The 13,210-nt window shown below is 48.4% G+C and overlaps 1 protein-coding gene across 1 annotated transcript in view; it reads right to left on the reverse strand.

Annotated features, from left to right (window-relative positions):
• Positions 1 to 13,210, reverse strand: part of ces2b (carboxylesterase 2b) — a 47,603-nt gene that overhangs the window by 17,754 nt on the left and 16,639 nt on the right. The window contains exons 13-15 of the mRNA XM_039017745.1: positions 6,700 to 6,879; positions 4,913 to 5,113; positions 4,548 to 4,686 (exon numbers count right to left, since the gene is read on the reverse strand). Of these exons, the coding sequence (XP_038873673.1) occupies positions 4,548 to 4,686; positions 4,913 to 5,113; positions 6,700 to 6,879 (520 nt within the window). The remainder of the gene's footprint in view (positions 1 to 4,547; positions 4,687 to 4,912; positions 5,114 to 6,699; positions 6,880 to 13,210) is intronic.

Genomic DNA, 13,210 nt, shown 5'->3' on the forward strand with positions numbered 1-13,210 from the left:
TAGGTCCGTCACTGACTTTACATTTGCATTGCTCACTTTTGGGGGTTTTAGGCTGGGTTTCTGTATAAGCACTTCATGACATCTGCTGATGTAAAAAGGGCTCAATAAATACATTTGATTGATTGAATGACAATCAAAAAAATAATAATTAGATTGGAAAATTAGTCTAGCAGCCAGCTATCTAAACGTGTAGCAATCATGGTTGAATTACCAACTGGGTTGCCCTCATTGATTTTGTTAGTCACCCTCACTCATATAGTATATTCAAAACTACAAACATTTCTCTCCACCCCATGGCAAAATGAGTAGAATTGCATGAAACGAATTGCTAAATCTTATTTTCGCTGTCAAGAGTATTTTGCTAAGCAAGATGGAGATGCCCCTCAACAAACTTTTGCTTAGGGCCCCACGCTAGCGGCAGTTCTGACTGCATGTATGGGTATGGATGAGGGTGTCATGATGTTGGCTTGATGGGGGAGATTTATGATCCCCATAAATACCTTTCCCCTTTTTCTTCTCTCTACTCTACCGATGTGACTATTGAAAATCCCTTTGTTAACATGGAGAGTCTGGTGACATCAAAAGATGGGAAACGGAACCATATTTCGGTAATCCAACCAGTTGAAAATATGCGTTGGTACTTAATAAATATGATCTCAGATTTGTTGTTGTCTGAGACATTATTACTAATGACAGGATGACATAAACTGTATCTTGGAAAGTCGACACATTCTAGTTATCAGATTCACATGGAATGCAATTTGTGCAATTTAAATGTTTAAATATGAAACTATTTGTGAAAAGATTAAATGTAATTTTAGCTTCTTAATGAGAGAACGGTTTGTCAGAAGAACACCACTCTGCTCACACAGAGGCCCCGCCCATGTGAACAGACACTGGGTGTAAATCTATGAAACACGGCCCCCTCTCCCAATCCTATATAAGCCCCTTGACGAAAATGAAACTTTCTGTTCCGAGAACGTTAGGGCCACGGTCCTACTTTAAAAGGGCTCAGATAATAACCTGTTCCAAGGACGTATGGACTTGAGGTCCCCACGTTGAAAGGACAAAGACCACCTACAGAACTAAGCCAACCTTAGAGAACCTAACGAAATTAGCATCAAATTTCAATGTGAAGGTGACGACCTACACGCCGGAAGCATGCATTTTGACTATACTAGCTAGAATATAGCATGGGCATATAGCATGGCAACTTGGTATGAACTTTGAACTCTTATTCACTAAAGAAGTGATACCTCCTAGCCGTCGCATTAGCGCAGCAACTGTAGACGAGGGCTAGGAGAGGACGGACAGAGTATCTGTTCTACCATAAGACGACGGTACTACCAAGTATCCATTCTACCATCAGACATTCTTCAAAGGACAACCCGGCCTCCCATCTACGACCAACCGATCGAAGCGCAGCTCAGAGTAAATATTTATTGCATTTTCCTTTTTCAAATTGGCGGTAATTTAGAATGCATAAGATACTGTATTTACGATAGAGTAGCTGCCTACGGCCCGATAGAGACATAGCTTCTCCCTTTGTTCCTCAGTCTTCCCGCTCTTTCATTCAAAACCCCACCCCCTTTCTTTGTGTAACCAGCTGTCATATCTGTTCTGTCCGCTAAGGACGTTTTCCTTTATGACATAATTTGTAATCAATGTATGATACATTCTGTGTATATGTAATTCTGTGTGATTATTTAGGTATTTAGTAAAAAAATAATTTAACCAAATTTTGTATTGCTGATTCAACTTGTTAGCCAGGTGTAACGGCTTTCTTCCTGGGATGAAAGAGAGGACCAAAACGCAGCGCGGCTAGTGTTCAACATGATTTAATAAAGAATATAACGTGAACACTACAAGCAACAAAACAATAAATGTGAAAACCGAAAACAGTCCTATCTGGTGCAGAACACAAAGACAGGAAACAATCACCCATAAACCAACAGTGCAAACAGGCTACCTTAATATGGTTCCCAATCAGAGACAATGACAAACACCTGCCTCTGATTGAGAACCATATTAGGCCAAACAACAAACCCAACATAGAAACACAAAACATAGAATGCCCACCCAGCTCATGTCCTGACCAACTAAACAAAGACTAAACAAAGGAAATAAGGTCAGGAACGTGACAGTACCCCCCCCCCCCCCCCCCCCCCCCGCAAGGTGCGGACTCCGGCCGCAAAACCTGAACCTATAGGGGAGGGTCTGGGTGGGCATCTGTCCACGGTGGCGTCTCTGGCGCTGGACGTGGCCCCCACTCCACCATAGTTAATCCCCGCTTCCGTGGCCTCCTCCTAATGACGACCCACCAAAATAACCCCACTGTACTGATGGGCGCCTCTGGACAGAGGGGCAGCTCCGGACTGAGGGGCAGCTCCGGACTGAGGGGCAGCTCCGGACTGAGGGGCAGCTCCGGACTGAGGGGCAGCTCCGGACTGAGGAGCAATTCCGGCATCGCCGGCGTGACAGGCAGCTCTGGCAGCTCCTGGCTGACTGACGACTCTGGCAGGTCCTGGCTGACTGACGGCTCTGGCAGGTCCTGGCTGAATGACGGCTCTGGCAGGTCCTGGCTGGCTGGCGGCTCTGGCAGGTCCTGGCTGGCTGGCGGCTCTGGCAGGTCCTGGCTGACTGGCGGCTCTGGCAGGTCCTGGCTGGCTGACGGCTCTGGCAGGTCCTGGCTGGCTGACGGCTCTGGCAGATCCTGGCTGGCTGACGGCTCTGGCAGATCCTGGCTGGCTGACGGCTCTGGCAGCTCCTGGCTGACTAACGGCTCTGGCAGGTCCTGGCTGACTGACGGCTCTGGCAGCTCCTGTCTGGCGGGCGGCTCTGGCGGCTCCTGTCTGGCGGGCGGCTCTGACGGCTCAGGCCAGACGGGCGGCTCTGACGGCTCAGGACAGACGGGCGGCTCTGACGGCTCAGGACAGACGGGCGGCTCTGATGGCTCAGGACAGACGGGCGGCTCTGACGGCTCAGGACAGACGGGCGGGCGGCTCTGACGGCTCAGGACAGACGGGCGGCTATGACGGGTCAGGACAGACGGGCGGCTCTGACGGCGCTGGGCAGACGGACAGCGCAGGCGGCGCTGGGCAGACGGACAGCTCAGACGGCGCTGGGCAGACGGACAGCTCAGACGGCGCTGGGCAGACGGGCAGCGCAGGCGGCGCTGGGCAGACGGGCAGTGCAGGCGGCTCTGGGAAGACGGGCAGCGCAGGCGACGCTGGGCAGACGGGCAGCGCAGGCGGCGCTGGGCAGACAGCAGACTCTGGCCTCTGGAGACGCACAGGAGGCTTGGTGCGTGGTGCCGGAACTGGTGGTACCGGGCTGGAGACACGCACCACAGGGCGAGTAAATGGAGGAGGAACAGGGCTCTGGAGATGCACAGGAAGCCTGGTGCGTGGTGTTGGCACTGGTGGTACTGGGCTGGGGCGAGGAGGTGGCACCGGATATACCGGACCGTGAAGGCATACTGGAGCTCTTGAGCACCGAGCTTGCCCAACCTTACCTGGTTGAATGCTCCCCGTAGCCAGGCCAGTGCGGCGAGGTGGAATAGCCCGCACTGGGCTGTGCTGGCGAACCGGGGACACCATGCGTAAGGCTGGTGCCATGTACACCGGCCCGAGGAGACGCACTGGAGACCAGATGCGTTGAGCCGGCTTCATGGCACCTGGCTCGATGCCCACTCTAGCCCGGCCGATACGTGGAGCTGGGATGTACCGCACCGGGCTAAGCACACGTACAGGAGACACCGTGCGCTCTTCCGCATACCACGGTGTCTGCCCGTACTCTCGCTCTCCACGGTAAGCCCGGGAAGTTGGCACAGGTCTATCTGGTGCAGAACACAAAGACAGGAAACAATCACCCACAAACCAACAGTGCAAACAGGCTAACTTAATATGGTTCCCAATCAGAGACAATGACAAACACCTGCCTCTGATTGCGAACCATATTAGGCCAAACAACAAACCCAACATAGAAACACAAAACATAGAATGCCCACCCAGCTCACGTCCTGACCAACTAAACAAAGACTAAACAAAGGAAATAAGGTCAGGAACGTGACACCAGGGTTCGTGAAGATAACCAAGAATTTACAACTTTCAGATGAGACTAAACAAGGTGACGATTAAATATTGACTGCTATTGATGTAAAAGATTACTAGGTCTTTAAGAGTTTATTCGGAAGATAACATCTCTATAAACATTCTTTCGTGGTGCCCCATCTTTCTAGTTAATTACATTCACCTGATTAGTTTACAGAGAAATTATTTTATAGAATAGCATGTCATATCACTTAATCCGGCATAGCCAAAGACACGACAAGGGTAAGCAGACCCCCCCCAGCCACTGCGGCCCCTCATGATAAATTCAGATTTTTTTTGTGGCCCCCAGCCCCATCAAAGTTGCCCATCTATGGCCTAGTTGAATCCTGTGTGTTAGTGCATGGCTAGAACAAAAATGTGCACCTCTTTGGGTACCCAGGACCAAGACTTGATAACACAAAGTTATAATCTGTGTGTGTCTGCTATTAAACTTACAGGAAGCTTGGTATTCTCAGTAGGTTTAGCCGGGGTGTATATGTTGAGGTAAAGACAATCTTCTGACACTGCTGGGATTTCCACTTTGATTGACCAATTGGACTCAAGGTCTACTGTAAGCTGTCTGTCTTGAAGACACCTGTAAAACATGAAACACCTTTTAATGTCCAAGTTTCACCAGGTCTCTGTGCGCATTGTGTGAGCCAGGTAGTGGTTTGCACATTCTGCTTGCCTCACTGTGTACATTGACTGTGCTGGATTTGTTGATTTATCAAATTATTTACTGGTTGTTGATCTAACCTTTCTTCAACCAACCAATAACTTCCTTGAGATTAATTGTTTGTTCATGACCTTGCTGATCTTACATGAGAGGCTGCTGGGTGGCGTCCCTTACTCTCTCCCATCCCTCCACAGGCTGGGGCGGGGTCAGTCTCAGTGGGCCAACAGGTGGTTTGGCAAACGGCACACCCAGGTAGGCCTGTACCACAGTCTCCTTCCCCTTTACGCTCACATACTGCCCTCTCAGACCCCCCAGTTTGGTCTGGACCACCGGTCCAGTTTTTGGCCTGTTGAGAAATCCACAGTTGACATTGCTTTACAAGAACTCTGAATGATGTTCTTCAGTGGAAAATGACAATGTCGGAGGTAAGGATACATTCAGAAAACACACAACAAATATAACAACACAGGCATTGGATTGCAACTACAAGGACAGAGAAAGCAGGGAAGGCCATAAAACAACTAGAAATGCTCCACTTTACAAGAACAAAAGCCCTTCGGCTGAAAAGAGTAGGCTTAAGAGCCCTGGTGGATGCCCTAAGATCCTAAGGGGACCAAGAGGATTAAGTCAAGTAAGTCAAGTAGTCACTGTTTTAACTCAAGGAATTTCGTCAATCAAATTATTCATTCCCTTAAGGAAATGGTATCTGTTTGGATGAGGGGTATTAAAAGGTAATAAAAGGAGTACACCCGTGTCCAAAACAAAGGCCCCATCTCTTGACACCTTGAAGTTTTTCTCCACACATAAATTATATCGGTGCGATTATAAATCGGATGAAGAGGAAGAATTGGATGAAACGGCATCCGACACAAGGTCAGATTGCTCAAAACTCTAAATCACAAAGAAAGAAATGGTACTCAGTTGTCCCACGTCTCCCTGATATACAGTGCATTCGGAGAGTGTTCAGACCTCTTGACTTTTTCCACATTTTGTTACATTACAGTCGTATTCTAAAATGGATTAAAACCTACACACAATCTACACACAATAACCCATAATGACAAAGCAAAGAACAGGTTGACATTTTTGCACATTTATAAAAAAGAAAAGATAAAAAATATCACATTTACATAAGTATTCAGACCCTTTATTCAGTACTTTGTTGAAGCACCTTTGGCAGCGATTACAGCCTCGAGTCTTGGCTTTGACGCTACAAGCTTGGCACACCTGTATTTTCTCTTATTCGTCTCTGCAGAGTTGGATGGGGAGCGTCGCTGCACAGCTATTTTCAGGTCTTTTCAGAGATGTTCGATCGGGTTCAAATCCGGGCTCTGGCTGGGCCACTCAAGGACATTCAGAGACTTGTCCCGAGGCCACTCCTGCGTTGTCTTTGATGTGTGCTTAGGGTCATTGTCCTGTTGGAAGGTGAACCTTCACCCCAGTCTGAGGTCCTGAGTGCTGTGGAACAGGTTTTCATCAAGGGTCTCTCTGAGCTCTAGCAAAATTCCTTTGACCTCATGGCTTGGTTTTTGCTCTGACATCCACTGTCAATTGTGGGATCTTATATAGACAGGTGTGTGTTTTTCCGAATCATGTCCAATCACCTGAATTTACCACAGGTGGTCTCCAATCAAGTTGTAGAAACATCTTAAGGATGATCAATGGAAACAGGATGCACTTGGGCTCAATTTTGAGTCTCATAGCAAAGGGTCTGAATACTTATGTAAATAAGGTATTTCTGTACCAAACATTTTTTTAACCTGTTTTCGCTTTGTCATTATGAGGTATTGTGTGTAGATTGATGAGGACATTTTTTTATTTAATGCATTTTAGAATAAGGTTGTAACATAACAACATGTGGAAAAAGGGAAGGGGTCTGAATACGTTCCGAATGCACCGTAAATGAACATAAATAAAAGAATGGCACCCTACAGATCACTGTGCTCCATCTTCTCTCGACCCAAACGCAGTTTCTCAGGAACAGTCTGTGTCAGGAAGATGAAGCGGTCCCTCTTCAGGTGTTGACCAGGTACCTGCTCCAGCCCTATCCCCAGGTAATGTCCTTCTAGTCCGTACTGTGGCCACTTAACCAGGCCGGCCCCATTAGGAGACCTACACACACACACACACACACACACACACACACACACACACACACACACACACACACACACACACACACACACACACACACACACACACACACACACACACAATTGTAAATAATACTCTGTTCCTAAATATTAATTTCGTTCTACAGATACAGTGGCAGCAAAATATATTAGCACCCTTACACTTTTCTTAAATAGTTCCATAGTTCTTGTCAAATAAGTTAGAATTAAAAAAAAATAATTGTGACGTGGTGGAGTTGGACCCAGGTGCAGAGAATGGACCAGACGAGGAATCAATGGTTTAGGATAAACGTAAATACTTTACTGAAAATAAGGTAACAGAAGGATCACAGTAATACTGAAAACTCACCGATGCCCCCAGCAGAGAGCAGAAGGTCTTCCAATACCGTAAGACGAACTGGGGCCCCCGATCTGAGACAATGTCCTGGGGAAGTCCGTGTAGTTGAAAGACATGGGTAATCATAATATCAGCGGTCTCTTTTGCTGATGGCAACTTGGGTAAGGCGATGAAATTGGCTGCCTTGGAGAACCGATCGACGACCACCAGGATAGTGGTAAGCCCTTGAGATGGAGGTAGCCCAGTGATAAAGTCTCCCGACAGATGAGACCAGGGCCGGCTGGGGATGGGCAGAGGTTGGAGCAACCCGGCTGGTCACTGACGTGAAGACTTGCTTTGGGCACAGATGGAACAGGCCGCAACAAAGAATCTCACATTCTCATTGATGTTGGGCCACCATTATTTCCGCCTCAGGAACTCTAGTGTCCGATTAACCCCTGGATGCCCAGTTAATTTAGAGGAGTGTCCCCATTGTAGTACTCGGGACCGGGCTGATCGCGGAATGTAAAGTCTGTTAGTGGGTCCCCCGCCGGGGTCAGAATCTCTGATCTGGGCTTGTCGGACCGTGGTCTCAATACTCCATATCACAGGGGCCACAATGCATAAGCTGGGGATGATGGGCTCGGGGTCCCTCTCCTCGTCTGCTTTTTGATTCTTGGATCCCGGGCGATAGGCTAGTGTGAAATCAAACCTGTTAAAAAACAGAGCCCACCTAGTCTGGCGAGCGTTCAACCCCTTGGCCTCTTGAATGGTGATCAAGTTCTTATGGTCCGTCCAGATCACAAAATAATGAGGTGCCCCCTCCAACCGGTGTCTCCACCCCTCAAGGGCCCACTTAACTGCCAAGAGCTCCCGGTTGCCTACATCGTAGTTGCGTTCCGCTGGCGAGAACCGTTTGGAGAGAAAGACGCATGGGTGCAGTTTCTTGTCCTCCTAGTTCTGCTGTAAAAGGACCGCCCCCACTCCGGTGTCCGAGGCATCCACCTCCACCACAAAGGGACAAGTCGGATCAGGATGAACGAGGATGGGTCCAGAGGTGAAATGTTCCTTGAGCTCCATGAATGCCCTGTCAGCCTCGGGGTCCAGCGAAAACAGGTCTGGGACTTACGGGTTAGGACCGTGAGAGGCGCTGCCACCGCACCAAAGTTGCGAATAAAACACCTGTAAAAATAGGCAAACCTGAGGAACCACTGGACCTGCTTGAGTGAGGTGGGACGGGGCCAGTCAGCGACCGCCTCAATCTTAACGGGATCCATTTGGATGCCTGCAGTAGAGATAATGTGACCCAGGAAGGAAACTTGGGATACGTGGAACTCACGCTTCTCTATCTTGACATATAGTTGACTCTGCAGGAGGCGTCTCAGGACTTGGCGAACGTGCAGTATGTGTTCCAGAAAGGTCTTGGAGAAGATCAGGATCTCATCGAGGTAAACAAAAACGAACCGATTCAACATAAGAGCCAATTGACCAATGCTTGAAAGACTGCCGGTGAGTTTGATAATCCAAAGGGCATGACTAAATACTCATAGTGGCGACTAGGGGTGATTCTCACCAGATTGTAAGCATTGTGGAGGTCCAGTTTGGTGAAGAATTGGGCCGTTTGGGCCAACTCCAAGGCAGCGGAAATCAGGGGTAGGAGGTAACAATTCTTGATTGTCATTGTGGCCGCTTGCCTCTTACTGAAGGCCTCCCGGAGGTCGAAGTATTCGGGAGGGAGAGAGGAGAAGTCTTGGTCTTCAATGGATGCAGGAGAACACAGTGAGGCTGTTGGTGGGGGTCTGAGACATTTAGTAGGTGACCCGTGGACCAGGAAAATAGTGGGTTATGTAGCGTTAGCCAGGGGTACCCTAGGATAAGGGGGTTCTCGGGAGCCGTTATCAAAAGAAAACTAAGAGTCTCTGAGTGATTCACCCCAACTTGCAGTAGAATGAACTCTGATATTCCACCTGGCCGGAGCCAATGGGGCGTCCATTGAGGGCTCTGCAGAGGGATGGGACATTTCACGCAGGAGATTTGTAATTCGAAGTCTTGATCAATGAAGTTATCTGTGACCCTGGAGTCCACGAAGGCTTGAATCTGTTGCTGGCGGTTGTCCCAGTGGAGGATTGCGGGTAGTAACAGACGGTGACTGGGTAACCGGGAAGTAACTGAACAGCTAGTCAAGGTCTCCCCTTGTCCTGGCGAGCCCTGGCGTTTCCCTTCAGCTCTGGGCATGTAGCACGGAGATGACCGCGACCTCCACAGTAGAGGCAGCAGCCTTCGCACACGCACCTGTCACGCTCTTGTGGGCTCAGACATTTGCGTCCCAGTTGCATTGGCTCGGCAGGTAGCCTAGTGGTTAGAGAGTTGGGCCAGTAACCGAAATGTTGCTGGATCGAATCCCTGAGCTGACAAGGTACAAATCTGTCGTTCTGCCCCTGAGCAAGGCAGTTAACCCACTGTTGCCCGGGCGCTGAAGACGTGGATGTCGATTATGGCAGCCCCCCGCACCTCTCTGATTCAGCGGGGTTGGGTTAAATGCGGAACACACATTTCAGTTGAAGGCATTCAGTTGTACAACTTTCCCTTTCCTCAATGCTGAGTTTGGGGGTGCCGCCACTGGTCTGGCCCCCTGGCGGAATCTGAACAGTCGGCTTGCTGCTTCTCTTCCGCCGACTGGGTGGTCGAAGACTCGACGCAGCTCAGCAGTTAAGGCTAATATGGAGCTGCAGGATGGTGGTTGCTGTTTCCACATGGCCATTGCTCATGGCAGGGCCCTGCCCGAGAGCAGAGAGATGATGTAGGCAATCATGGCCCAATCGGTGTAGAACAAGGAGGACTGTAGCTCGAACACCAGAGAGCACTGAGTGAGGAAACCCTTACATCTTCCTGGGTGGCCGTCATACTGCTCAGGGGCTGGGATCTTGGGATCCCGGTGCAGGTTCCCTGGAGGAACTACCGCGACGCCTGTAGCACTAGGCGATGAGACTTGGGCATTGGCTCCTCCTGGGTTGGGGGTGTGCCGTGGACGGAAGGAATCGGTGAGTGCCCGGAGGGTTTCTCGGAGATCTGGGAGAGTTGTTCTTGCTGTCTTCTCAACAGTGCTCCTTAGTGGGTTATGACCTCTTTAATCTGGTTGATCTCCACTGGGTCCATGTTGGGGCAGAATCTTGCTGTGACGTGGTGGGGTTGGACCCAGGTGCAGAGAATGCACCAGATGAGGAACCATTGGTTTAGGATATACAGTACGTAAATACGTTACTGAAAATAAGGTAACAGAAGGATCACAGTAATTCTGAAAAAATACCAAACACTAGGACTAGAAAACTTACTCAGGAGACAAACACACGGGGCAACCGAAATCAAGCCTCTGCAAACAAGGACAGAAAACACACCTCTTTAAAAAGGGAAATCATAACAAAATCATAAGCAACACCGGAGTAACAAAAAAGTCTCTAGGGCAGTCTCTGCCGGCCTCTGGTGCCTGGAGAAACCATGACAATAATTTGGTCTCCACATATTGCTATTGGATTTTTAACATTGCAGAATCAATTTTGGTTTTTGAAACTTAAGTTCACAATTTTCATTTAGAAAAGAAAGAAAAGCTCAGTCTTTGGCCAAGATAACTGCTGACAAACACTTCTTGTAGCCATCAATGAGCTCGCTGCACCTTTCTAATGGATGTTTGCCTCATTCTTCAGCTGCAAACTGCTCCAATTCTGCAATGTTTCAGGGGTACCCTCCAACAACTGCTGTTTTCAGATCTCGCCATTGGTTTTCGATGGGATTCAGATCTGGACTCAGCGCTGTCTTCTCCAGAACAGTCTAGCGTTTCCTTTTGAACCATTCTTGGGTGCTTTTTAAAATGTTTGGGGTCCTTGTCCTGCTGGAAGATGCACAACCTTTGACAGGGTCCCAGTTTTCTGGACACTGGGTTGAACATTGGACTCCAAAATAGATTGATAACCTGCTGATTTCATGATGCCTTGCACACGTTCAAGGCCCCCAGTACCAGAGGCAGAAAATCCACCCAAAAGTATTATCGAACCTCTCTTGTGCCACCTGTTGGCATTATCAAACCTACTTGAAACACCTGGTGCAGTTTGATATTGAAGAGTGGGCCAAACTTCCATTAGAAAGGTCAAATAAAATAAAATAAAATGTTATCGGTTACTTACACATATTTATTGCAGGTGTAGCAAAATGCTTGTGTTGCTAGCTTCAACAGTGCAGTCATGTCAAACAATACACAACAAGACACACAAATCTAAAAAAGAAATAATGGAATTAAGAAATATATAAATGAGCAATCAAATCAAATCAAATTGTATTTGTTACATGCGCTGAATACAACAGGTGTAAACCTTACAGTAAAATGCTTACAAGCCCTTAACCAACAATGCAGTTTTTAGAAAAAATAAGTGTTAAGAAAGTATTTACTAAATAAACTGAAGTAAACAATAAACTGGGATAATGGGATAATGGCCGGGGCACAGGTTAGTCGAGGTAATTGAGGTACATGTAGGTAGAGTTAAAGTGACTATGCATAGATAATAAACAGAGAGTAAAAGCAGTGTAAAAATGTGTGTGGGGGGGGATCAATGCAAATAGTCCGGGTAGCTATTTGGTTAGCTGTTCAGGAGTCTTATGGTTTGAGGGTAGAAGCTGTTAAGAAGCCTTTTGGACCTAGACTTGGTGCTCTGGTACCGCTTGCCGTGCGGTAGCAGAGAGAACAGTCTATGACTAGGGTGGCTGGAGTCTTTGGCGATTTTTAGGGCTTTCCTCTGACACCGCCTGGTATAGAGATCCTGGATGGCAGGAAGATTGGCCCCAGTGATATACTGGGCCGTACGCACTACCCTCTGTAGTGTCTTGCGGTCGGAGGCCGAGCAGTTGCCATACCAGTGAGGATACTCTTGATGTTGCAGCTGTAGAACTTTTTCAGGATCTGAGGACCCATGCCAAATCTTTTCAGTCTCCTGAGGGGGAATATGTTTTGTAGTGCCCTCTTCCCGACTGTCTTGGTGTGTTTGGACCATGACAGTTAGTTGGTGATGTGGACACCAAGGAACTTGAAGCTCTCAACCTGCTCCACTACAGCCCAGTCAATGAGAATGGGGGTGTGCTCGGCCCTCCTTTTTCTGTATTTCCACAATCATCTCCTTTGTCTTGATCATGTTGAGGGAAAGGTTGTTCTCCTTGCACCACACGGTCAAGTCTCTGACCACCTACCCATCGGCTCTCATCGTTGTCGGTTATCAGGCCTACCACTGTTGTGTGATCTGCAAACTTGATGATGGTGTTGGAGTCATGCTTGGCCATGCAGTCATGGGTGAACAGGTAGAACAGGAGGGGACTGAGCACGCACCCCTGAGTGGCCCCCGTGTTGAGGATCAGTGTGGCGGATGTGTTGTTACCTACCCTTACCACCTGGGGGCGGCCCGTCAGGAAGTCCAGGATCCAGTTGCAGAGGGAGGTGTTTAGTACCAGGGTTCTTAGCTTAGTGATGAGCTTTGAGGGCACTATGGTGTTGAACGCTGAGCTGTAGTCAATGAATAGCATTCTCACGTAAGTGTTCCTTTTGTCCAGTTGGGAAAGGGCAGTGTGGAGTGCAATAGAGATTGCGTCATCTGTGGATCTGTTGGGTCTGTATGCAAATTGGAGTGGGTCTAGGGTTTCTGGGATAATGGTGTTGTGAGCCATGACCAGCCTTTCAAAGCACTTCATGACTACAGACGTGAGTGCTACGGGTCGGTAGTCATTTAGGCAGGTTACCTTAGTGTTCTTGGGCACAGGGACTATGGTGGTCTGCTAGAAACATGTTGGTATTACAGACTCGGTCAGGGACAGGTTGAAAATGTCAGTGAAGACACTTGCCAGTTGGTCAGCGCATGCTCGGAGTACACGTCCTGGTAATCCTTCTGGCCCTGCGGCTTTGTGAATGTTGACCTGTTTAAAGGTCTTGCTCACATCGACTACGGATTGCGTGATCACA

Source organism: Salvelinus namaycush, chromosome 21 (genome assembly GCF_016432855.1).
Source record: "Salvelinus namaycush isolate Seneca chromosome 21, SaNama_1.0, whole genome shotgun sequence".
Classification (NCBI taxonomy): domain Eukaryota; kingdom Metazoa; phylum Chordata; class Actinopteri; order Salmoniformes; family Salmonidae; genus Salvelinus; species Salvelinus namaycush.